This window comes from Scleropages formosus, chromosome 5 (assembly GCF_900964775.1).
Source record: "Scleropages formosus chromosome 5, fSclFor1.1, whole genome shotgun sequence".
NCBI lineage: Eukaryota > Metazoa > Chordata > Actinopteri > Osteoglossiformes > Osteoglossidae > Scleropages > Scleropages formosus.
This window is the reverse complement of record NC_041810.1, coordinates 23,486,766-23,513,846: the sequence shown is the minus strand read 5'-3', so window position 1 is coordinate 23,513,846 and position 27,081 is coordinate 23,486,766. Positions and strand designations below refer to the sequence as shown.

General features: G+C 42.9%; 2 protein-coding genes across 3 annotated transcripts in view; one reads left to right on the top strand and one right to left on the bottom strand.

Moving 5' to 3' along the window:
- Positions 1-24,739, top strand: part of LOC108942431 (CCR4-NOT transcription complex subunit 2) — a 33,514-nt gene extending 8,775 nt beyond the window's left edge. The window contains exons 2-16 of one of the 2 annotated variants that reach the window (XM_018765816.1): positions 8,647-8,766; positions 13,360-13,432; positions 15,250-15,397; positions 15,671-15,853; positions 16,807-16,886; positions 17,291-17,416; positions 18,104-18,228; positions 18,848-18,965; positions 19,252-19,408; positions 21,377-21,438; positions 21,520-21,569; positions 21,873-21,973; positions 22,511-22,655; positions 23,399-23,505; positions 24,386-24,739. In XM_018765816.1, the coding sequence (XP_018621332.1) occupies positions 8,659-8,766; positions 13,360-13,432; positions 15,250-15,397; positions 15,671-15,853; positions 16,807-16,886; positions 17,291-17,416; positions 18,104-18,228; positions 18,848-18,965; positions 19,252-19,408; positions 21,377-21,438; positions 21,520-21,569; positions 21,873-21,973; positions 22,511-22,655; positions 23,399-23,485 (1,563 nt within the window). In that variant the 5' untranslated portion in view covers positions 8,647-8,658 and the 3' untranslated portion in view covers positions 23,486-23,505; positions 24,386-24,739. Of the gene's footprint in view, positions 1-8,646; positions 8,767-13,359; positions 13,433-15,249; positions 15,398-15,670; positions 15,854-16,806; positions 16,887-17,290; positions 17,417-18,103; positions 18,229-18,847; positions 18,966-19,251; positions 19,409-21,376; positions 21,439-21,519; positions 21,570-21,872; positions 21,974-22,510; positions 22,656-23,398 lie in introns of both variants that reach the window. The other variant, XM_018765817.2, reaches the window with a different exon arrangement.
- The window catches only part of ttll1 (tubulin tyrosine ligase-like family, member 1), a 917,975-nt gene that overhangs the window by 546,184 nt on the left and 344,710 nt on the right, over positions 1-27,081 (bottom strand). The window lies entirely within an intron of this gene.

Genomic DNA, 27,081 nt, shown 5'->3' with positions numbered 1-27,081 from the left:
AACTGGTGAGGTCCAGACAGTATTACCTCTAACTTCTGCTTCATTAAGTCTACATTAGAATGGCACATTAAACTGTTTACTTTTAAAGTGCTCTTCTCACCAGAGTGATCCAGAGCACTGAACAGTTCAGCACATACAGTGCTAAGTAATGAAAGAAAAGACCTGCAACGATAATGGTTTGCTGTCAGGAAATAAGAACACTTACAGCTGGTAATTGAGGAGAGGAAAATAAAAAATCCCAAAGAAATTGGAATAAAATAATGCTGTGGAAATTCTATTGTATTAGAATTTTGTGGGAAGTATCTGCAACAAATACGAGTTTATTTAGTCAGTACATAAATGGCTGAGCAAAGATGAACTCATAATCCAGTCCATTTGTTGCTGAAACACAGTTCATCATATCCCTATTTGCAGTTTATTCATCTGCTGTTCAGATGAAAAGATTATAGTTGTTGTCACTGCCGGCAAGCCACTTAGTTCCTGGACAAGAGCTGAAGCAAGGACTTTGTGATTTAATTAGCAGAAACTGCATTTCATGGAAACATTTGCATAGAGAGCTTTGAAAAGGGGAGGAAAAACTGACAGCAGCTTTTAAGTGCAAATATGTGGCTTCTTCCCCTGGTGTAACTTGTCTTTTATCCCACGTGTCACAGAAACAGAACAAATCCTGGTCAATTCTAGTTCTTACTGAGACACTGGTGTTTTCTAAAGTAGAGATCAGTGGTAGAATGTCACTCAGCTGATTTCAGGTATCTTGTAATGATGAATTCAGTTTGGACTAAGAACTGGAAACACACAGTCTTTTGTTGTGTGTTCTGAGAATTTTATAACTATTCCACATTGCAGTTGCAGTGTAACAGAGTCTGTAACATGCGCTGGTGGAATTGAAATGGAGTAACAACCAGTGTCCTTAGAGCTGCAGATTAGGCAGCTGACTTGGAATTTTCAGCATGGCTTGGATGCAAAGATGGCAGATGGACAGAGCTACCCGAAACGTAAGAGGAGCTTATTCCATCCTCTGTATTAACTCACTGCTGGATATTTTTTTTTTTGTCATGGTCACTAGGAGGCTGAGTATTTCAGAGATTTAAGGTGTGACGCAAGCTTAATGGCATCAGACTTGATTAACGTGAAGAGGGAAGAAATAAGGCTGCTTTGTAACTTTTGCCAATGACATTTTTCTGGTCATGAACATTTACATATATGAGTTTAGCCAGGGTTGTGGAGTCAGTACACAAAACCTCTGATTCCAGTAACCCAATAATTGCTTCCGACTCTACAGCACTCCATATTATGTTGGGGGTTGACTTATCTGGCGAATATAGACCTAAATCTATATTACAGCTCTAATTTTTGGGGGTCGACTTATATGCCGGCATATGTGGTGCATTAAGTTGGAGTTGGTACATTTTTTCCGACTCCAGTAACCCAATAATTGCTTCCGACTTCATAGCACTGAGTTTAGCTGACACTTTTCTGCAGAATGACTTAGTTTTAAGCTAATTACATTTACACTTAAACACAGTTGGTTGGTTTTTTTTTTTTTTTTGCTGAAGCATTTTAGGAGAAGTACTATGCTCTAGGGTACTAATGCAGGAACTGGGATTCAAACTTACAACCACTAAGTCTAAAGGCAGCATCTCCAACCAGTAAACTACCTGCTGCCCAGCTAAAGCCTGCCAACCATAACCATGGTATTGACACTGGCCTTTCTGGCCACTTCAGGAAGGGCTGTATAAGGCCGAAGCCATGTAGCAAATCGTGAACTCTCCTTGTTGCACCAGATGGGTTTATCTTCTTCTTGTAAAGCTCCTTGTGATGGTGCCATTGGTTTGAAATTTTAAACTTGTATGACAGCTTCTGGAGTTTCTTATGGATGGAAAGAGAAGCTTTCAGCGTGTTGCATCTTGAAAGTTGACCAGTTTAAGCCGTGAGCTTTGTATTTTGTCTGTATTCTGTTGTAGGTAAAGCTTCCTGTGTGAAAACGATTAATTAGAAGTTTGGATATGGAAAGAATGAGGAGATAATAGGCAGCAGTGTTGACAGCACTTTGGGGTTAGGGAGATAGTGGCTGACATGGCCAGGAAAAGCTCTCAGATAAAATGAAATGTTCAGATTTGCAGCTGATGCCAGTCCTCTTTATGCTGCTGTTGGAGCCAAAAAAGCCGACAGCCAGTGTAGCAGAAGAGCGCACTGAAACGGAGGGCAGAAAGAAATGCATTATTTAAAAGTGAGAGCCAGTCACCGTCCCAGCCCACACAGCGCACTGTCATTGGCTGGCAGCGGGCTGCTTTTCCTCAGGGTCCTTCCTCAATCGTGCGCTGCCATCCAGAGTGACTTCTGGGATGAAGATCAAGTTACCAGGCTGTGGCAAGCTTAAAGGGGAAAAAAGAAAATTGATTTTTGTAAGCGGATGGTTCCTGAGAGGCCGAGCTGGACAAACTGTAATTACCCGAGTGGCCCAGGGAGAAGTCATTTGCTTGCGAATCTCACAGCCAGCCGTGGCTTTGTGTGTGTGTGTGTGTGTGTGTGTGTGTGTGTGTGTGTGTGTGTGTGTGTGTGTGTGTGTGTGTGTGTGTGTTTTACCTGAGCACTGTAGCTTTCTGGTGGTGAATGCCCAGCACCCCAAAGTTTGGAAAGTTATCCAGGTCATTGTTGGTGGGGTAAGCACTACCCAGGGATGTAGCAGATTGCACTTATTTTTAAATGCTTCTTCTGCTACAAACTGTAAAAAGCCTGTTTCTGAGGTTCCTGCTGTTTGTGTTTGTTTATTTATCTGATACTCTAATAACATATTTGTATGATGAACAAATTCCAATGATTTACACATTTATACAGCTGGGTAATATTTACAGAAGTAGTTCAGGGTAAGAAAGTTCCTCACTGTCCTATTATTTCATCTACACCCTTGTTTCGGTAGATTTCAGTGGGCAGATTCTTGTTGCTTCCAGTGCAGTAATTAGAAGCGGTTTTGAACTCATCAGCAACTTTCTTGCTGCAGATAACATCGGTGGATGTCAGTTTTGTTGTGTGGAAAGAAAGTGCACGGTTGGTTGTGGTTACACATTTGCTGTGTGCATACATATATGTCAACGGTCATGCCATCTCCTCACGGGTACTGATGCACACACACAAGCCACCATGCCCTCTCAAAGGCCTCAGGCCATTACAGGCTACTGTGGAAGGCAAGGCGACCCATCACTATGCACCAGTCTCCTCTCTTGACCATATCTCCCTGTCTCTCTCAGTTACGGGGTCAGGAGTAATTTTACTAAAACGCATACGCTGTGTTGCCTAGATTTGACAAGATCCACACAGCCCTGCACTAACTCCAGCAGACTCATAGAATCAGTAAGTGCACCATACATTGTTCTTGATTTACGTGTCTGAATAATTTGCCGTTCACCCTCCTTTCCAGAGGTGATGTATGTGTTGTTGGCCAACGGCTCCGTCCTGCACGTAATGACTTATACAGGTGGTCCCCGATTTATGATGGGGTTAGGTTCCCCGAAAATATCGTAAGTTGAAAATGCATTTAGTACACCTAATACACACCTCTGCGTGACAAAATGGGAGATGCGGATCACTGTCGCTGTTCAGCATCGCGCGAGAGTATCGCTCTGCGTACCGCTTGCCCGAGAAAAAAATCAAAATTGGAAATACGATTTCTACTGAATGTCGGCTCACCATCATAATGTCGAAAAAGTTGCTAGTCGAACCATTGTGAATCTGGGACCACCTGTAGTTAACTCCTCTCCTTTCCTACCTTGAGGTCAGTTTTTGTGATATCTGTGCTAATTTCATTAAGACCTACTTGTCGTAACACATGGGTAAGTGAAGTGCAGTCACAAGGCTTCTTGGCACTGCTGTTTTTTGAGCTCATGATTTTGCATCTATGCCAAACACACACACACAAAGCATGTGCTCACCCTCCTTGGCATTAAAGGATTATCCTGTCCTTTCAGTCCTCAATCTGGGGCATTCACTCAGTGGTTTTAAAATTTTGTTTACTTTTGCATTGAGTAGCATCTTGCCGATCACCTGATTTTTTTTTTTTTTTTTCCCCCCTCCTTACATCACACTTGCTCTCAGTGTAGTTTTTTTGTTTCTCTCCATTTTCAGCTTTGTGTAAAGCAAACTGCTGTCTTAACATAAGGTTTGCTTCTCATGTTAACACTTCTGCCCTTAACACCGATGTTGCGTCAAAGAAATGACAAATAAAAACAAGGTTTTTTGTGGATTTAAAACACTGGAGTGTCTGCTAAATTGAGAACTTGATTTAGTGTGGCACTGCTTGAGAAGAGCGCTCTTTAAAAATAAATTGAATTGAATGTATCATTATGGCTGGTTTTCTGCCAGGTATGTAGTTGGTCTGCTTGTTCATCTTTGCCGTAATTTCCCTCATTCTACCACCGTCAGAATGTCCCTTGACCTGATGTCTGTCCCTCAGCCTGTACTACCGATCAGATGAGTGCCTTCCTTCCCTTACAAGATGTGGGTCAGCACTGCTGTCAGCTGGCCAGTTCCTCCCACTGAGCTTGACATCCGGCCAAATGCTCCATGAGCCCAGGCACTGGCCGCGTGGGCAGCTCCAGAGGGGGCCGAGCTCTTGTATGGCATAGTGGCTATGATCCCTGGGTCTCTGTGCCTCCTGGAGCCCTTGTGGCCCCTGAGGTGAGTGCAGCACTCTGTGTGTGCGCACCTGAGCATGCGTGTACTCCTGTGCTGCTTACATGATTAGAAATTCTGCATTTTCAGTTGGCTGATAATATATAATAAGTTCTTCAGAGCATCTCGTCTAGAATGCCTTTATAGGTGCTAGAACTCTGGGCTCTGAGTCAGAGCCTTGTCCTGTTTTTTTAAACACCATCTGCTTCTACCATAAGAATATTTTTTTTGTCTTCCCACACAGAATGAAATATTTAGTTGCCACAAACTTGCATATATGTCTACACTGAGAAAGAATTCTTGCCTCATTTTTATGTGGTTGCAAGGTGTCACTGTGGTCAGTGAATGTTACTCGCACTCTGACAGAGCTTGTGTAGGGCGTAATTGCCATTTGTAATAATCAAAATATCGAGAATGGTGGCATGGTGGTGCAGCAGGTAGCCCCTGTGACTCACAACTGCTGGGCTAGGGATTTTCAGTCTAGCTTTGTCTATGTGGACCTTGCATGTTCTTTGCGTTTTCTGGTTTCCTTCCACAGTCCAAAGATGTTTCAGGTGAACTCGTGAATGGAACCTGACCGTAGAGTGTATATGTGTGAGTGCATGAGTGTGTATAATTTGTTCTGTGATGGACTGGCATTCTGTCCTGTATGTACTCTGTCTCATGCCATAGGCTTTCAGGACAGACTCCGCACTGCCAGAACCTTGCATTATACCAACAGGTTGTTAAAAATGTTTAAGGTACTCAATGCATGTTTTTTTTTTTTTTTTTTTATAAAAAGATGACCATGGCCATTAATATGGTACTTTTACTATGGATCTTTTCTGCAGTTTGTTTTTGACCTAGCTCCTCTGCTAGGAGTCCCTGGTTCAGGCCAACTGTAGGTCACTCCACAGAAAAGGTGTCATTGTCCACTCCTCTGTAATCCAAAACCATTCATGTCCCACTCCCCACCAAGAAGGAGTCCTTTGTTATTGAAAGGCCTAAACTGGGGACAAAGGATGGAGAGTTGGCTCCTCCCAGATAACATATTGTGGCTGGTCAGAGTAGTAGAGTAAGGTCAAGGTTTCCATCTAGATAACACTGGCTGTCACTGGTACCTTGTCCTATCTGTCTTTGCTGTTACTCTTCACTGATGTAGGTTTCCAAAGCAGCCATAGTACCACATATCACCTGTGGTGTTTTTATTCCACTTTAAGTAATAGATCTTTGAGCTGTTGGGTGAAATTACTGAGAAAATGTCTGTGTGTTTCACTCCCGTCTTTTCATATGATTTGGCATGACCTGTCTGAGACAAGGGGTCGTTAATTGTGTTTCACAATATTTGTGCGTACAAACTGGAGCCCTTTGAGTCTCCCAATTCTAGGTGATTAATTCTATTTAAGGTGAGACAGTTCCATGACTTGAGATTTGTCAGGATTGGGTGGTAACTTCATAGATGACTCTGACAGTTAGGCTGTTGAGTTGTACTCCTCAAGGGATTCGTCTTTCAATCTGTTCAGCTCCCTTTTAGAGTTTTGGATACTCTTGCTGGACTACAGCTGTTTGTGACTCTAATAAGCCATTCTATTAGTCAGTTTCCCCCCTACAGCTTCCACTCCGGCATTTTCTGCACAGTATCATCACGTACATACATAAAAACAAGGAGCTCATATGCTAAATTTGAGACACGGGTTCGAAAACATTAGCTTTGGTGGGAAACAACATTAAAACTTAGTAGAATGCTTACGTGATGCAGTCGTCTTGTATTATAGACTTTAAATTTAGCCTTTGTTTCCATATGTCATGCTGTGTGGGATTTAACTGGTCCATCTGTCGGTTTTCAGACCATCCATTGGCATTCTTCATATGTGTCTGATCTCCATTCTTTGAAAGAGGAGGCAGTGCTCTTGGATGTGGTGTGTCACAAAGAAACCTTGCTTAATTTATTCCAAAATACAACCTTCAAGCACAGAATAAGTGTAGAATGTGCTCCAGTTTTAAGATGTGTTTTGCCAGAACATTGATAACATATTCATAAGCAGTGGATACGAGAAATTAACACAGTTGCAGTACAGAAATGTCCTCTCTGTGCAACTGGTTAAAATGTGGGAACTGCTAGCATGCTTAATTAATTTCCCTTATTTAGCTCTTGGTAAACTAAGCTGTTGGTGAGCTGACTGACATACGAGTATTTCAAAAGGCACTTTTAATTCCAGGTTACAAAGGTATGCAGTATATTTTGCAGGCAGTGGCAATGATAAACAAAGGTTTCTCCAACTGTACCACAATTCTAATTCTTCTTGACATCGTCAGCCATTGACTCCTTATGGTTACAGTTTTCAGTCTTTGTCTTGATTGAAGATAAAGCTGTGCATAGAGTTCGTTTTTAGTAAAAATCTTACAAATGTTTCTCAAAAGTCAATGTTTTCCCCTACATAAGAGGTTGTGTTTGCAAACATGTGTAGTAGAATGGCAGCAGTTCACAAAAATAGCTTCTGTTCGGAGCCCATGACCTACATTTAACAAGACGTTTAATTGTGCTGGAGTGCCTTTCAGTGTCTCTGCGCTTTTACTTTCTGTCAAGGACACCAGAATGAAACAAGTCTGTTACCCCACCCCCCACTGCTAATGGTCTTCAGAAACAGTCTGTGATCTCAGGTGTTTCAGAGACTTCCCCTGTTTGGGAAAACCACACTGTTACGTGGTGTAGGATTTCCTTGTAGTCCAGCTTCACCAGTTTAACCAAGTGAATCAGCACTAGATATACCCATTGTAAAAGATTCCCACTTGCTTTCTACCCTTATAGACTGACTTTAGCTTCCTGTACTAGTCCTTTTCTATGTATCATGTTAATTGTATGAACTTGGTTAATTTGTCCAAAGATGTCCATTTCTTTCCCTTCAGTGTGCGACTATAAATAATACTTTCTGCTTTGTCCAGTTTTTACTTTGACGTACAGAAGAGGGATGTATGTACATTCCAGATATAGTGTTTACTACATGTCAAAATAGTCTTCAGTACCTTATCTTTCCATTAAGGGGCCTCAAAACTCACACAAAAGTGAGTCATGATTAAGGCAGGGCATTGTCCTTTTTTGTGGTGCCATCACCTGTCTTAAGATCCTTTCTCAAATCTAAAATAAGGGATAACAAGCACAGGATGTTCACTGTCATCATGTACTTGAGGGTGAAGGTGCTACCTTTCCTAAGTAACTTAAGACCGTTGTTTTATGACACTGAGTAAATGAACAGAATCAGAGACCCTGGTGAACTCATGGGCTAGAGCCGTCCATCCAGCGGTGTCTGTTGGAGCAGTGTTAATGTGTTAATGCACCCTGGGAGTAAAGTAGGGGACATCAGGGCCTTTAATGTAATCATGCAGCATTTGTTCCTGAAGAGGTCCCTAGTGCACTACACCACCTTATTGACAACGTTTAGCCTTTGAATTCTCTAAGCTGTGTATGCACTGAAAGTTTTTACTTTTCTCAGTTTATTTTCTCTATTCTGGAACCTCATATTCTCTATTATTGCAGTGTTGAACAGTCCACTTGCAACGAAATCAAAGTGGACTAAAAGTGTAAGTTCTGTTGGCTTTTTGTGGTGCTGCTTAAAATGAAGAGGCTAATATTTGGAGATGATTCAGAAATTGTAGATATTTTGCAAGGTGGCTCTCTGCTGATGCACTATTGGGGTTTATACTCTGTTAAATTAATTTCAGCGAGGGTGTACATCTTTACTCTTAAACACAGTAAGTAGGATGTTTTTGAAGACAAGGATACCTCTGTATGCATGTTACATACTTGTTCGTATTAGCTTCCCCATTTGTGTGCTCCCTCTGCCAGTGTCTCTATGTCTCTCCCTAATACATCCTCAGCCTCATCCCCTTACCTTTCGCTGGCTGAACCTCTCCTGAGTTCCAGGTTTGGAAGCAGGCCATCAATGTGTTGTATGGACTAGTAATGGCAAACTAAATATGTCTCCTCTTTTTTTCTTGCAGGTGACAAACAGCATGTTTAGTGCAAGAAAGAAGTTTTTAGAGGGGGTCGAAAGTGACTACCCAGATGAAAGCATGTACTACGGCTCGCAATCGATGTTCCCACATCGATCGGAGAAAGACGTAAGTGCCATTATGTCCTAGCCTTTGCTTTTTAACATGTTTGTCTCACAGGCCTCATAACCCTCATTGCCAGACATTGTATGAAGCTGTTTTCAGATGGATCATCTGTCCTCAGCTGGTTGCAGCAATGATGTGGTCAGTGAAGCTCAGTTTCTCTGTCAGGCACAACATAAAGAACCACCACTGTCATCTGAGCCCATTATAAGTATTAACCACGCCAGCTAATTTCACTGACACTCAAGAGTTTGACTATAATATAAATATTGGAAAAATCATGTTACAATATGCATTTTTGGAGAAAATCTGTGCAAATGGCAGAGAATTAATTGTAAACAGAACCACTTAAGCCTGATGAGTTGGAATGGAGAGCAGCAGATGCAGAGCTTAAGCTTTCTCAAAGGTGTTTGCGTTATCATTTGAGCTTCTCTGCGAAAGACTGAGACCCAAACCTTGTTTAGTCATCTTTACCACAACCGCTGAAGAGCAAGCCGTGTCAATTTACGTTCACCAAAATGTTATGTAAAAGTCAGGCTAAATTTATTTTTATTAAAACGGTCTTATTGTCATTATGTTTAGTGCTTCCAAGAAAAATTGGGTAATATGGCTGGTGTGTGGCATTGCTGGACTCCAGAACATTCATTCTAGGCCCTTTTCTCTTTCTACATGTCTCTGCATCCAAGATTCCAATTACCATACCTGTCTTTTCCCTTTCCAAAGAAAACACATTTCTTTTCAAGTTCACCATATTACAATTGATCCAGTTTGAAAAATGTGTGCTATTGCATCCCATTTCAGCTGTAGGAAAAATTAACACCTATGTGGAGAAATGAAAATTAATATTTACAACCAAGACTGAATAACAGTTCTTCAAAGTAGTGGGGTGTTTTCTTCTGCAATGGGCTAACAGTGACAGCTCAAGACTGGGAATCTTGTGCCCAAAGTGAAAACAATGACATCTCAGGAGTTCTAGGCAGTTAATGAAATTTATGTGGAAACTGCTCATTAATCTGAGGACCCAAAAGATATCATTACTCTTTTTTGCACACACAGTGTTGTTTTGTACTAGACAGTGCTTAGCCTTGCAACGTCTGTGTGATTGCCTACTTTAGCACATGCATGCTGCTAGCAACACCAGCCCAGTTGGGACCAGGCCTTCTCGTCAGATGACGTTTTATTAAAGGTGTTCTGAGCCTTGGGAGAGTGTCACATCTTCCACTTCCCATGCCTCACGTTGGCTGAAACGTCAGACACCAGGCAGAATTTGACACCTGGGTTTGTGTACAAAGATATTAAGCTGTGCAGTTTTTAAACATATACAGACACCCCTGTACTTGGGTAGATTTGACTTATGTAAGTCCCGATTTATGCAAAAAAATTCCTGGCATACACAGTCTTTACGGATAACGCTTTTATTTTACGCAAAACATATGAAATACATTAAACGCAAGTTGGCGTAGCCAGACAAGGCAGGAAACTGCATATTCTCAGTTCCCGCGTACTTTGAGCCGTGAACGCATCTCCTCTCGTTAGCATAGTGCTTATTTTTTATCCATTTCGTTATTCACAATGCCTGGTGGTAAACATGCACTTGAAGGAAAATGAGAACCATACAGCAATCGATTGGGAGATGAAATTGAAAATAATAAGGAAGCACGAAGGTGGACTGAGATTATCATCTATAATAGGGTAACCAGGTTTAGCCGTATTGACTATAAATATGATAATGAAGGATGCTGCACGTATAAAGGAGCACATGATTATGGCACACGACAATGTTGAACAGTGGGGGAGGAGGGCAATCCTACATACGTAAGTTTTGACTTGCGTAAGAGGTTGAAGAACGGTCTACTTGCATAAGTCAACGGCGTCTGTATTAAAAAACAGAAATTAAGTCATTTCATCCAGGTTTCTAATTAATTCATTTTGTCTGTCTTGGAAATGACTTAATTTTTGCACTCATTTCTGGCCCACGAATGGATGATTGTAGCAGATGGGTTGCCCTGCTTCTCATGAGCCCGTATCATTTCCAGTGGAATGTGACAGCCTTCTATTTAAGAGTGACGTACCCATTGCTGCACTATCCAGGTATTGTGGTATACTCATCTCAGACTCTTAAATGCATCCACTGTCAAAAACTACTTGTTTAGTGCGGGGTCACGGTGGTCCAGAGCCTGTCCCATTACAGAGATTGTGTGCATTGGTTTGTATGGTCTGTGGGCGCTATGGCATGCACACTTATTTAAGGCATGTGGTAAATAGAAGGTATCTCTTTTACGTCAAGTCACAATGCAGGTTCACAGAGCTGCGTCCAGATGATGCAAGGGACAGCAGTGACTGGGATTCAGGGCAGAAAGTGGGAATTTGTTACACTTTGCCTTTCCTTTATGTCTAGCAGGTGATTTGCTTCTCCACAGTGACCCTTAGTAGCAGTGCTAGTAACACTGATGTTACACTATTTCTCTGCATTACTGCTTCCTGTGCTGATTAAAACACGCATGGAAGTGTAAAAGCCTCAGTGTCAGTCATCATAATAAAACTTTATAATGTTCTAATCTTATATACACTCCTCAAAAAAATTAAAGGAACACTTTTTAATCAGAGTATAGCATCAAGTCAAACTTCTGGGATATTGATCTGGTCAGTTAAGTAGCAGAGGGGGTTGTTAATCAGTTTCAGCTGCTTTGGTGTTAATGAAATTAACAGGTACACTAGAGGGGCAACAATGAGATGACCCCCAAAACAGGAATGGTTTTACAGGTGGAGGCCACTGACATTTTTTCCCTCCTCATCTTTTCTGACTGTTTTTCACTAGTTTTGCATTTGGCTAGGGTCAGTGTCACTACTGGTAGCATGAGGCGATACCTGGACCCTACAGAGGTTGCACAGGCAGTCCAACTCCTCCAGGATGGCACATCAGTACGTGCCATTGCCAGAAGGTTTGCTGTGTCTCCCAGCACAGTCTCAAGAGCATGGAGGAGATTCCAGGAGACAGGCAGTTAGTTACTCTGTGACGGCTGGACAGGGCCGTAGAAGGTCCTTAACCCATCAGCAGGACCGGTATCTGCTCCTTTGTGCAAGGCGGAACAGGATGAGCACTGCCAGAGCCCTACAAAATGACCTCCAGCAGGCCACTGGTGTGAATGTCTCTGACCAAACAATCAGAAACAGACTTTGTGAGGGTGGCCTCAGGTCCCGACGTCCTCTAGTGGGCCCTGTGCTCACTACCCGGCACCATGGAGCTCGATTGGCATTTGCCATGGAACACCAGAATTGGCAGGTCCGCCACTGGCGCCCTGTGCTTTTCACAGATGAGAGCAGGTTCACCCTGAGCACATGTGACAGACGTGAAAGGGTCTGGAGAAGCTGTGGAAAACGTTATGCTGCCTGTAACATCGTTCAGCATGACCGCCTCGGTGGTGGGTCAGTGATGGTCTGGGGAGGTATATCCATGGAGGGACACACAGACCTCTACAGGCTAGACAATGGCACCCTGACTGGCATTAGGTATCGGGATGAAATCCTTGGACCCATTGTCAGACCCTACGCTGGTGCAGTGGGTCCTGGGTTCCTCCTGGTGCACGACAATGCCCGGCCTCATGTGGCGAGAGTATGCAGGCAGTTCCTGGAGGATGAAGGAATTGATACCATTGAATGGCCCCCACGCTCGCCTGACCTAAATCCAATAGAACACCTCTGGGACATTGTTTCGGTCCATCTGACGCCGCCAGGTTGCACCTCAGACTGTCCAGGAGCTCAGTGATGCCCTGGTCCAGATCTGGGAGGGAATACCCTGGGACACCATCCGTCGTCTCATTAGGAGCATGCCCCGACGTTGTCAGGCATGCATACAAGCACGTGGGGGCCATACAAACTACTGAGTACCATTTTGAGTTGCGGCAATGAAATTTCAGCAAAATGGACTAGCCTGCCGCATCATTTTTTCAATTTGATTTTCGGGGTGTCCTTGAATTCAGCCCTCTGTAGGTTGATAATTTTCATTTCCATCTAACGATGTGGCATCTTTTCGTTCCTAACACATTACCCAGTCCATATCAGTATAGATATCCAGCATGATTTTTTTTCCCCATTGAGATCTGATGTGTTTTCAGAGTGTTCCTTTAATTTTTTTGAGCAGTGTCCATTTTAAGTCTTTTTACAAAGAATCAGTAGATCAACTTGGGATTGTTAGCATTTCTGATTAGCAGAATGATTATATAAATACTGTACTTAGTGCTATTATAAGTATTGCGCTTGATACATATTTTCCAAGTGTATATCTCCTAGAATATCTTGTTTCCACATTTTTCCACAGTGTCTAATGTACATCAAAATCTTTCAATTTTTTTTTTTTTTTTTTTCCCTTTTTAAACATGCTTTTTTTTAAAAAAAGGTATTTTCCCTCTGAGGCAGAACCCGCATTGCATGGACTATAGTGCATCAAGTCTTTTTCTAATTTAAAAAAAATCCATCACACCTTGAGTGCATTGTTGTCTAAATTAATTTTTTTCCTATATTGTAACAGTTTGTGAAGGAGTGGCATTTTGCTGAGCCCATTGTTCTCTCAGTGACTATCTCCCTCCTGCTCTCTTACAGATGCTGGCATCCCCTTCGCCATCATCATCAGGTCAGCTGTCTCAGCTTGGTGCGAGTTTATACGGCCCACAAAGTAAGCACCTTTCTGCATGACGACGACTTCTTTCACTGCAGACCTTTGATACACAGCTGATAGCCTTTTGCCGTAATTCTTGGTGCCCTGTCACACCTCTGTGATTCGGATCCTGGTGACTACTGGTCTCAGTGACCTGCTGAGCAGTTTGTTATGTAACTGGTGATCAGCAGGTCTCTCTGTACTGTCTCCATGTATACTTTCTGCACGGATGTGGTCTTTGTTAAGAAACACTTATGTGTAATGCGAATGAGTGCCTCAAACATTGCCAGTGTTTTTGCTATAATCAAGCTCCTTTTCCAACTCAAGCCCTTCCAGAAGGATCTCTTAAAGGGAATTTCAGCAGGCTTTCAGACACCCTGTCTGCCAGGCTTTGAAATGTCATGCTTTCAGAAGTGTTGCTCCCTTTCTAGGAAGCGTTGTGGGGGGTTGTTATAGGAAGGTGTGTGGGTTGTTACCATAGCTACACTAAAGGAACAGCCCCTTTCCCTACCCTCCCTCCATTACAGTGGTTGCTCACCCATGGGACCTTCATACCACATACTACTGTGTGCTCATGCAGCTCTGTGAGCGCAAGCCTTCCTTTAGAAGTCTAGGAGACTGTCAGTGTTACCCACATCCTTGCATCTGCACACAACAGCAGTTCCAGTGCTTTGTTCTGGAGGTCAAATTTATATCCATAAGAGCAAAGGCACAAAGGAACAGAGAACGTTGGGATATGTTTGGATATGTACCTTCTGGAGTTTCCAAGAGCACCGAGGCCTTTGTTTCAGGTCTCACACTCCTCAAGCAGTGAGAGAGCTCATAAAGTACTTCTGCAGTAATTATTGACTCTGTATTGCAGCTTTAGTATTCCTTCAGTAATTACAGGGTCCTGATTACAGCCCTAGTACTTCTGAAGTAATTACAGCACCGTAGGGATTCGGTAGAAAAGGGCATAAACAAGCTATATTAATTTCCTGCTTGTTGAGATGAAACTAGGTCACTTTACTGGCTGTCAGGTTGTACCAAGTGCTCTTTTGTGTTCAGTAAAGCCTTTTTGGGAAATTTAACAGATTTGTGTTGTAGACGTATATAAAAATTAACTGTAATAGTCTTACAAAGGTTAATGCAACAAATGATACTGTACCTTGCTTTCCTCTGTTTATACTTCACTAGTGAGATTGTACACAAACGGTAATAGCTGTGTTACACGCGGCAAGTGAGCCACAGCAGGGAAAGGTGGAGCCATCTAATGAGGATCTCACATTTTAGTGCAGTGCACTGTGATTGAGGGCTGGGTGGCACATGCCAGATGAGTCACGTCACGATTTTTACCCACTTGACAGCAATATATCACACATCAGGCGACTTTTTGTTTTAGAATAAAAGCAGCAATTACTTTGTTTTCTGGGAAAATTTTGTTTTACCCCACCTTAGCAGAGCTACACAGGGGTGTGGAGTTATCCATGGGCTTTGGCTAGACAATAGAGGAAGCATCAGGTTTGTTGACCAGAACTACACCAGTAGTCTGTCTCTTTGGAATTAAACTGGAGATTTTATTTCTTTGCCCATAGTGATTGCTGACTTTTTAACCAAAAGCCTTTAACTCCTGGGGAGCTCAGCCCTAGTCTTTCAAGTTTTAAAGGTTGACTTTTAGTGTGTGCCTTAACTGCCACCTAAAACACCAGGTCATGTCATTGTCCAGTTAATTACTTGAGTTTGGAGGTTATTTATGAAGGAGTTGGGAACCCTGTACACAGGCATTGTAAGGTTTTAAACCTTTCAAAGGATCCAGCCCCCCCCCCTTGACTTTCTCTTTCCTGTTCCCCCTCTAGGTGCACTAGGATTTCCCATGAGGAGCATGAGCAGCAACAATCCCCAGCTAAGCCGAAGCTTAACGCAGGGCACCCAACTCCCCAGCCACGTCACGTCCACAACAGGGGTGCCAACAATGTCCCTCCATACTCCGCCCTCGCCAAGCAGGTACTATACCAGATTTCCCCTATTGTTGAGTTTTCCACTGATCTCATCCTTGAGATTCTTGCTGTCTTTGCAGCAGTAGTAGTGTAGTAGGCAGCAGTAGTGCTGTGAAATGGTGTCCTTTTGCTTAATTGCTTTTCATCTGCGGTTATTCTGTCCCTTACACTTTTGTGGATCAGTTTTCCAGATAGCCAAGCAGCCCAAGCTGGCTTTTTTTTTTCTTCTTTTTCTCCTTTTGTGGCCATATCTTCAATTACCTTGCTGGCTGTCTTACAGGGGCATTCTTCCCATGAACACGAGGAACATGATGAATCACTCCCAGGTGGGGCAAGGCATCGGCATGACGGGCAGGACCAACAGCATGGGCAGCTCAGGGCTGGGCAGTCCCAACAGGAGCTCACCAAGCATTATTTGCATGCCAAAGCAGCAGACATCCCGGCAGGCCTTCACCATCAACAGGTGCGTCCATCATGTAGAGGCGCTCGTACCATCTTCTTCCCCTCAGATGGACTGTAAATCGTCTGTGCCCAGCTTTCTTTGCCATTGTATGCCATGAAATTCCAGAATGCCTGTCATTTCTCAGCTTCCTCCATGGCATATATCAACATCCTGCACCGCAGTGTTCCTTGGAGGGTTAGAAAAGGCTTTAACAAGGATGACGGATTTTTTCCTCTCCCCAAAACTCATGCTTCAGTGAATTCCTTTGGTCCAAACAGCAAATGTGGAATCTGCAATTATTGATGGCTTGTGTATCTTCAGCCCCCCAACAGCAATACATCATTCCACCTGTGAATGTGCCACTTCAGTGCGCTACTGGCAGGAGTGAGGAGCTAATGATACAAAAACTGCATGCATGGCTTCAGCCATTAGAGCCATTGATTTTCATGAGGGCCGACCTAGCCTGCGTAGCCTTGTTTGTGCGAGGCTGCTTTCCACAGTAGTTGGTGAACCGGCAGCACCAAAAAGAGAGGAGTCCTTGGAGTTTCTCTGCTCAAGGACTATTCCAGGGTCTAACAGAAAACAGGTTTTAAAGATGCATGTTTTGTGGATTAGAGTCAGTCCTTCAAGCCCATACTGGTATGGTGTACCGTAGTCAGTATCTTTTCAAGCCAGTAGGTAGCTTACTTGTCAGTGGCACAGTCATTTTCAGGTGTAAAAGGTGGCAGCAACCATTCAGGGGCTTTGTATCCTCAAAATGTCAGTGTGTCCTGGTGTTAAGTGTGTGTATAACCCAACAGTTTTGGGGGTCTTACTGAGGAACTCTTTCACACATTTTTATTGCATTTCTTGACTTGGCATAGGAGAAACCAAAGGTTTCTATAGCTCATCTTGTAAAATGTGCACCCAAGTCTTTCTCTGGAACCAGAGATGAGTATGAAGCATTTCTCTGGATTTCTTCTTTATCATTACAGTATGTCTGGCTTTGGAATAAACAGGAATCAGGGATTTGGAATGAACAATTCATTATCAAGCAACATCTTCAATGGAACCGGTAAGTTTTCATCACATGTTTGTTTCCTTGAGCCTGCTGCAGTTAATTCCTTTTTTACCCTTATCCACTGGTATATTTAATAATTGTCTCTGGAATGGCACACAAATAAAACAACTTGAGATTTCCAGTGAAAAGGATTATAACTTGAAAAGAAATATAGAGAATCCCTCTTGCCCTTTCTTTCCCTTAATGTTGAAATGCACTTGAGTAATTTGACAAAAAAGTGACAAAAGAGACCGATATGGCCTTTCTTGGTTTTGTGTGGAAAACACATGAAAGAGGCTGCTTTGCTTTTTTTATCCTCATGTTTAACCACCATAATTAGTAACCATTTTATTAAGCTGGAAAACACTAATGTTGGTGCAGGTCATGATGCTCCATGGCATGTGATTGCCTCATTACAGATGGGAGTGAAAACGTGACAGGACTGGACCTCTCGGACTTCCCTGCGCTGGCAGACAGAAGTCGGCGGGAAGGAAGCAGCAACCCAACTCCATTGCTCAACCCGCTGGCTGGGCGAGCGCCGTATGGTACAGGATCCAGCTAAATTACCACTGCTTTGTAGAATACACTTTTCATTTCTCTTCTTTAAATATTTGGCTAGTTTTAAATATACATTTACATTTATTCATTTAGCAGACACTTTTCTCCAAAGCGACTTCCAGTGAACCCTATGTAGTGTTATCAGCCCGCACACCTTATTCACTAAGGTGACTTACACTGCTGGATACACTACTTAGAATGGGTCACTCATCCATACACCAGTGGAACACACTCTTTCTATCTCTCTCTCTCTCACACACACACACACACTATGAGTGAACCTGAACAGCATGTCTTTGGACTATGGGAGAAAACCAGAGCACTCAGAGGAAACCCACACAGACACAGGGAGAACATGCACACAGACTGAGCGGGGATCGAACCCATGTTCTCTCGCACCACCCAGGCGCTGTGCTACTCGCTGTGCCGTTGTTCTGCCCATATGTGTTAAAGACAAATTTTACAGTATGTTACTTGCAAACCACTAGTATTTCTTATAGGTTTTTTGTAATGGCTCCTAAATGGTGTTTTTTTTTACCTTGAATATTATCATTTTGGCACAGAAGTACATTAAAAACTGCTTGTTGTTATTCAAGCCATCTGGAGGCAACATTGATTGTTCCACAGCCTTTCCTGTGGCATTTTTAATACAATTATAACATTTCATCTTCCAGTTGGGATGGTCACAAAACCATCAAATGAACAGTCTCAAGACTTCTCCATCCATAATGAGGACTTCCCTGCATTGCCAGGCCCTAACTACAAGGATCCTACGTCAAATAACGACGACAGCAAATCTGTGAGTGTCACCAAACCAAACACCTGCAGCTACAATGCAACATTTTCAGCCTCAGTCCTGCTTTTCCAGCAGCCGTTTTCCCCTTAGTGTGTCACTATTCATCACTGTAGGGTGATGAAAATTGAATACAACGCTTTGTGCTTACGAAATATAAACTTACACTTTTACTTGTTTTTGATGAAACTGCTGAAATGTAGGGCTTTAATAACATGCAGTCCACGCTCTCCCTTCTCTCTCCGTATGTACCGAGTATACACTGAGGTTAGTTTTCCAGGGGGGTGGGTGATGAAGGGAAGAACAAGAAACATAGAGAACTGTTTGCCAGGGTAGATTATGGCTCAGCTGTGTTGACTGATGGGATTGCTGTACTGTGCAGTGATCCATCTCTTTCAGGTCATGGAGCATTTTTGGAGTCTTTAAATAATACTTATGATGCAAACAGATGAAATTGTGGTCACGTTCTTAGTTTTTCCCTCAGATGACCCTAACAGTCTACTGGTCTTCCAGCTGTCTACTGTCACAAAAGCTGAACTGTCTTTTTGAGTGTGAGACAAGTGTTCTCTGAAAAAACAAAAAATCAAGCTCCTGCTGACATTTCAAAATCTCACTCTCTCTTCAGAATTTGAACTCTTCAGGCAAGAACTCTAGCACGGATGGGCCTAAATTCCCAGGAGACAAGAGCTCATCAGCGCAAAACAACAACCAGCAGAAGAAGGGGATCCAGGTGTTGCCTGATGGTAAGTCCTGCCATCAGCAATCCACCACATTCCCACTTAACAAGATGCTAATGGAGCTGCTGAACGTGCCAAATCCACATTATTTATGATACGAACACATTCCAGTGTAACGTGATGGATTTTTATCATAAAACAAACACACCATTCTTTTTCATTTATTGTTTTTACACAAGCACGATATCTAAACCCAAGTTCAGAAGTTCTAGGCAAACCTCAAGTTATGCTTTTTAAAGACCAGATTTTGGTATTATTGAGACTATATCCCTAGCTATCACCCCCCTTACAGGCCGGGTTACGAACATTCCCTCTGGGATGGTGACGGACCAGTTTGGGATGATCGGGTTGCTAACGTTCATCCGGGCAGCTGAAACAGACCCAGGGATGGTGCATTTGGCACTAGGCAGCGACTTGACAACACTAGGGCTGAACCTCAACTCACCAGAGTAAGTAGCGTTGATTGATATATAAAGAAAAAAAATCTAATTTGAATTTTTTTCTGTAACTTTTTTTTCTTTTTAATCGTACAGACAGGCTTCTGACCTGAGATTTACTTATGTAGCCATTCTTGAAGTTCCATGGTCTGCTATGGACGTATATTCTTTTCGAGGTGATTTTAGATCCTGTAGAAACTGAAGGAATGGGGATCTAGCAGTGGCTTTTATGCTTCAGTTTGAATCTGAATGCTATGTATTTTTCTGAATTTAAGATGACAGCAAGCTTTCAGAAGTAACTGGATGTGTTTGGCATCTAGGTTACAATACTTGAGAAGTAGAAAATCGATAGTGTTGAATTGATTTTAAATTGCTCATATCACTTTTGTTTTACTACCTTCTGCTCTATGAAAAGACTAATTTTCAGTGTCATACATGAATTTGTATTTTTTTGCAAGGGAGCATCATCCTTTAAATGATTCCTTTAAGTGCTCTTAACCTGAAATCCAATTAAAAAGACACCACAGGCACTGAGAAAAGTAGTGGACTACGTGTTGATGTAATAACTTTAATAAGATCAGATTCATATGACTGCGAAGCATTTACCTGGAATAGGCATTGTGTTTTCTGGTGGGTAACTGACAGCATGGTGATTACTTACTGATATGGTAGGTTGTCCTCTCCAGTATCTAGAGAGACATTGCTGTCCTGTTCTGGCTCTGTTTGCAGGTACAGTATATCAGTCATGTTCTAATGGCTGTTGAAACTTATTCTTCATAATTTACATGGCACTCTCACATTCAGACAGTAACAGTGCAACTTGAGTACTTTGTCTTCTCTGATGTGAAAACTCTAGTGATCAAATTTTCACATGCACTGGGTCTCAAAGTTGTTGCTGAGTTACAGATTCCAAATTTTCCATTTATTTATTTTTAATAACATGTTCTTGCATATTTAGCAAAATTTGTAACAGACTGAGCATGACTTGTGTTTACCTGCCAGTCAGAGAGATGGCATTTACATATATATTTATTTATTTAGTAGACACTTTTCTCCAAAGCGACTTCCAATGAACTCTATGTAGTATTATCAGCCCTCACACCTTATGCACCAAGGTGAGTTACACTGCTAGATACACTACTTACACTCATCCGTACATCAGTGTAACACACTCTGTCACTCAAACACTACGGGTGAACCTGAACACCATGTCTTTGGACTGTGGGAGGAAACCAGAGCACCCGGAGGAAGCCCATGCAGACTCCACACAGACTAAGCAGGGATCGAACCCACGTCCTCTCACACCACCTAGGCGCTGTGAGACAGTGCCACTGTGCCACCTGATGGCAATAAAACTACCCCTTGGCAGTAAAATGTACCCAAATGTAATAGGAGTATTTAACTGTATTAATTCAGTTTTTAGTTAATGTTCAAGTTTACATTTACATTTTTATATTTTTTCATTTAGTTGACGCTTTTCTCCAAAGCCACACACATTTAATAGAAAGTAACAATGTGTGCATTACATTAGCCGAAAGAGAGACTTAGATGCAGACTCGTGATTCTAAAGCACAGTTTACTTTCCAGTATAAGAACCAATGTACAGCACACGAGTACCTGCATAAAACTTTATCCAAATATCAAATTTATTTTTTATTTTAAATGAGTGTTAATGCAGCTCAATGCTAAGGGGGGCATGGTGGCTGTTTGGGCATAGATTCAAATCCTGCAGTCTCTGTTGAGACTGCACGTTCTCCATGTATTATAGCAGTTGTTTTAACATAGCTTAATTGAAGGATCTCTGCATCATGTGTTTCTTCACTTGGGTAGCAATGAGTTATCAAAACAGCCTTTGCTCCTAATTGTTTTCTTAATTTGAGGACCAGTGTCTTTTTTTCTGCACCTTTCAGAAAATGCTACTGCAGCCAGATTATCAGTGGGTGTTGTTTGTATAACCCCATTTGTACCGTTTACCTCCAGGAATCTGTACCCCAAGTTTGCCTCTCCTTGGGCATCGGCGCCATGTCGACCACAGGACATCGGTAGGTAATGTGGAGATCGCGAAGTTGAGAGTGACTAGATGGGGTCCCTGTTTAACTCACAGTTGGACTCTTCTCTTCCAGACTTCCATGTTCCTTCTGAGTATTTAACCAACATTCACATAAGGGACAAGGTAAGTTCCCAATAGGTGCACTTAAGATACCTTGAGCTTGGGGATTGGCTTTTTGATAGATACCAGACCCAGCTGGACCAGTGATTAATGAGCTCAAGAAGGTCTGATTATGTTTGTTTGCCCAGCACACAGGAGAATAAGTGCATGGTTGAGCAAAGATTTCATTCATTGACTTTAAGCAGTATATGGACTTAAGCTGTCTATAACTAAACAGCCTTCTGTGCTCAGTTTTTGCCAGTATTGCCTACTTAGCCTGAATTGTCAGTGCAGCCCTTCTGACATGACGTGTCCTGTCGCCTGCAGCTGGCTGCAATAAAACTGTCGCGATACGGAGAAGACCTGCTGTTCTACCTGTACTACATGAATGGAGGAGATCTGCTGCAGCTGCTGGCAGCAGTAGAGCTGTAGGTATTTGTACAATACTTCAGCTTTATAAGTGTTCTGGAAAGCTGTTGGACTCTGTCCAAAATGTTCATCTGGGCAAGAAGAAAGATGTCGCTGTCTGTGGGGTGGTAGCTGTGAGCAAAATCACTTTGGCACAGTTGTGTTTGTGTGTGTGTGTTCATCCATGCACATATTGTGACTCAGTGCCAGGAAGTGTTCTTCGATGTCACTGGTCTCCCTTTCCCTGGGCACCCTTCCAAAGCTGTGACCCCACTGTGTGAATGAGCTGCTCCAAGGATGCTCAGCCGTCATGCATATATTAAAACCTCAGGAAACTTGGGATCCTCTATACTTAAATCCTCAGGGAACAATGTTATTGAACCATACTATAAGACTATCCAACCATCACTTATATGGCTGCATTGATTTGGCACCAGCACATTTCAAATACTTGCCCTTCAGGCAGACAAGGATTTGACTCTCGAATATGGTCCTTCCCTCTGACCTGAGACTAAACAGAATGATGATTCTCATGTTCTGTGCTCTTTCCCACTCAGCTTCAACCGGGACTGGAGATACCACAAAGAGGAGCGAGTCTGGATCACACGTGCGCCAGGCATGGAGCCCACAGTGAAGACCAACACCTACGAGCGAGGAACGTACTACTTCTTTGACTGTCTTAACTGGAGGAAGGTGGCTAAGGTAAAGGTATTGGCTGCAGAATCCTCTACATTTTCACACTTTCTTCTCAGTGGATGTGACACTTCTATGCTAGCTGGTTACACATCAAGATTTGTTTTCTTTGTTGAGTAATGAAAAGCAAACCAAACTATACTCAGACTAATTTGTTGGTACTTGTAATGTTTACATCATAATTAGTCATGAGATGTCCCTAGTGAAGTCCGTGGCCTGGCTGGGAGCGGACTCCTGTAACCCTGAAGTCTTGTAGTAGAGTTCCATGCTGAGCTTTGACTCCATGCAGTCTTACTTCGGCTCTGTTTTAACATAGACTCTCCTCTACTGCTGATGGAACAGAAGGTTAGCGTGGCCTCAGTGCACTGCTGCAAATTAGGAATACGCACATCTGAGTCGAAAATTACAAACGCATTTCGGTGACTGACCTTTGGTAGTCTGCGAAGCACTTGGCATCAATAAACCTGTCTGTCTGTGTCTGTCTCTCTGTGTGTGTGTGTGTGTGTGTGTGTGTGTGTGTGTGTGTGTGTGTGTGTGTGTGTGTGTGTGTGTGTGTGTGTGTGTGTGTGTGTGTGTGTGTGAGAACAAAGTTCCGTCAACAGTCTGTTCAACTCATCCTTGAAGGACACCAGCCCAATTTTATGAGCTTTCCAGAAGGAAGCCCACTGTGCCAAACCCCTTAACTGTCTGACGCGTGATTTGCAAGGGTCTCCACGCTAACTGCGCCCTTGTGGTGTGTCCTGGCCTTTCAGGAGTTTCATCTGGAATATGACAAGCTGGAGGAGAGACCACACGTCCCATCAACCTTCAACTACAACCCAGCCCAGCAGGCCTTCTAAAAGACTTCCCTGTTCATGGGGTATGGCTGTCTCAGCACGTCTCTCACCCAAAACCACAGGCGCTGATGTGGCTCAGGCATCCGGCTTTTTATTCCTCCAGGATCTGGCTATTGACTTAGGTGGATGGCTCTCCGCTGTTGGCGAGTCCCACCATATGAAATATTTGCTGCCCAACACCAACAGTTTTTCTGTTTTTCCTTTTTTTTTTTCTTTTTTTCTTTTTCTAATTTTAACCAGGTATGTTTTTTTTTTTAATGCCTCTTTCCAGTGCCCTATGGTCAGAGGCATTTCAGCTCTAACAGTGACAGAAAAAGGTTGACGTTTCATTCTCCAAAGTGTTACAAGTTGCAAAAGGGGGAAAACACAATAACAGCATAAAACAAGCAATTCAAAGGACAGAGAAAATGTTCATTGTAGCACTGTTTGGTAATAAAAGAACACAAATTTTTGTGTTTTTTAATGTGAAGACGCTTCATATTTCGTTTGGAAAGATAAGCAGCTGATTAACTTGTTTCCACCCCCTTTTAATAGCCCCCATGTTCAAAAAATGTCAGCCCCTAGACTCCTGATTTACTGCCCTCCAGCTCCCTGTCATTCATATGTTTCTCTCGACAGCCGTTTTTGGCCCAGCTTCAGTAAAATGACATCCCAGACTGTTTTAGTAAACGTTACTGCCACAGCCTTTTTCCAGGGTTGCAAGGTTACTGAGCTTCATCGTTCCAGAGCGAGCGAAAACACTCTCCAGCCTTTGTTACGACTTTGTAATAAATGTGTACATTTTTTTTAATTTTTGAACATCACATGAATAAAGATATGTATGTACGAATGTGTATATATTATATATATATGACATCTATTTTGGGAAAAAAAAACCGTTGCCCTGCCGTACCTCGTTTTTAGGAGGTGAGCACGGACGCAATACGTGGACAAACAGGACACTTCTGGAGCTGCTGGACAGGGACCAAGGCTTGCGCCCCTGTGCACTTTTCAATGTACTACAGCAACGACAACAACGAAAGACGAAAAAATGGGCCAGATTCCCAACAAAGTGCGGACATCCATACCCAAGTGAACAACTCGGGATTTGAGAAAGAGGACTTGAAAGCATTTCACTTTGGCTGTTTTAAACGGCAGCATTTCATAGGAAAAGAAAAACCAATTTAAAAAAAAAAAAAAGAAAAAAGATTGATCTTGTATTTTCTGACCACATTCAAGCTTCTTCTCTTTGTAATAAAGTAGAGAGGCTTCTCCTGAGCACAAGTGTGGAGTTTGATTTTGGATGCTGGGCCACCACTAGCTGGCCTTTGTGTGTCACCTGTGTGTTAGATTTGGTGCCCTGTTGCTTTGCTTCACACTTCAGACTTAGTCTTAATGCCAGTGGGGGTTTTCTGGTAAACCTTTGTGGCAGCACTGCATGGTCCTGTGCAAGAGTCCCACTTGTCAAGAGTGCATCATAGCTATGTACTGCTTGGTAGTCCATGGCATGTGGCTGCTGGTAAGAGCCATAAGGGAGGGTTTAGTCTCTGGGGTCAAAACTGAGCCCAAAGATGCAAGATTTCATTTTGCAAATGACATTTTAGTTTACTTGCTTCAGTAAAGGCTAAACCTCACAAAGTGTGTCTCTTTGCATCTCGAAGTTGCTGTGAATGTCTTTAGTTTGCAGCCTGAAGAATGTTTCAAGAGGAATTTGATCATCATAAGGCGTTAAGTTGTGGATGGATAGAGGAGCTGAGTGTGACGGAATGACTTGGTGTCTGATGCTGGAGGTTCGGCGCGTCCAGTCCTCCCTCTCTCCCTCCGGAGCTGAGTGGCACAGTGGAGCAGCAGAGTCGGCACGTTCACCTCCTCACTGCCCCCTCTTGACCTGTTCACTGGAACGCTTGACAGCAACCCCTTTCTGCTCAGCGTCAGGCTCACATCTACAACAAAGGTGAGTCGCTCTGCTCACTATCTAGGAGCCACGGTGTGTACAGCTCAGACCAGAGCTGCACACAGAGCCCCTTTTGAATCACGCCAAGGTATTTGTGCCCATAATACGTGGTTCTACACTAAATTATGAACTTCCCAGTGCAGGAATAACATTTGCACACAAATTTTATTTCTTCACCTGATTTCTAGAGACACTTGTGATGGGTTTGCAGCAGTCAGGCGGAAAACAGTTGAGACTCGAGGTTCTCTGTGCTGCAGTTCCTTTGAAGCTTTTCCCGTTTCACTGCCCAGTGCATCGCAGTGTTGAGACTGACCATGTTAGCACACTGTCCACCATGTGGTGCTCTCTCCCCATCTTGGGGACACCCATCTGAGAACGTTGTTTCCCAGAGCAATCTGTAGGCTCAGTCCCTTACTCAGCCTGAGATGTGCATTTGTATATCTATCTTTATCCAGAGTATAAAACTCCAGGGTGTTATGGGATAGCCGAAGAGCCCTGCTCCATCTGTCTGTGGAACAGTCTATGACTTATGTGTGCACAGAGGTAAGGAGGCTCTAGAGAGTGTCTTCGAGGGGTTTTCTAAAAGGACAGAGCAGGAGAGTGCAATGTATGAAGAGTAATACCCAGCGGATGGTTTTGCTCTTGGGCTCCATGTTTATTCTCAGCATCATCATCTTCTAAGTGAGTAAATTAACTTTTTTCTCTCTCTCTCCAGGTAATGTTAGACCTCATACAGTATCATTTATTGTTATTTGTTACATGTGCCTTTTCCCATTGCAGCACCCCCCTATGATCGAGTCTTTACTTATAGCTCAGAATATAGAACACATCTGTTTTGCGCTCAATAACAAGTGTTAGCAGTAAGAAGGTCACCACCTAAGTCCAATATAAGGTATATCTACACACAGGCACATGGGGCTCTCCTGGCCTATGTACGGTAAAGACAGTAACTCTTACTGTTATATGAGTGTCTTATTCAGACAGGTAATGTAAATGTCCAAACACCTCATTACAGCTCCTAGGTCAGCAATTGGGCCTTTTTTCTTTTCTCTATAGGGTTATGTGGAATTTCTAGACACTAAAACTTCATGTTCAGCTAATAAGTGTCTCGGCAAGGAAACCTTTCCGAACGGAAGAGTATAAAATGTCTATGAAATAGTTTTCGTTTATTTTCAGATTAGTTTCACGTTCATAAAGCGAAGCATTAAAACCGCGTTTAAATGCACACTTTTGTGTGTGTGTGTGGTTCCTGAGAGGTATAAATCACGCGCACTCCTCGCACAAAGTGGCCGAGATGTTAAACGCCGGTTTGAAATAAAAACGAAGTGAAGTAGAAAGCGGCGCGTGACGTCAGTAGCGACTGTCGGCCACCAGGTGGCGCGATGCGCTGAGAAACGTGTCGCACTTTCTCGCCTTTTCTCCACGGTTTCTTCCGCCTTCTTTCTTTAAGGCGGTGCGAGTTGGCTTTCAGAGCTCAGCGTTTACGGAGAGTGAAACGTGAGCGTCAGCAGTGTTGTCATTCTGATGTGGTGATGCACTCTTTACCATGGTACAGTTGCAAACGAAAGGTAAACGGCGTATTTTACCTGCTGCTGTACAGTTTGCCATTGTGTTGTCCCCTCTTGGGTCATGCACAATGCCTTTTACGTGATTATCTTGTAATCGT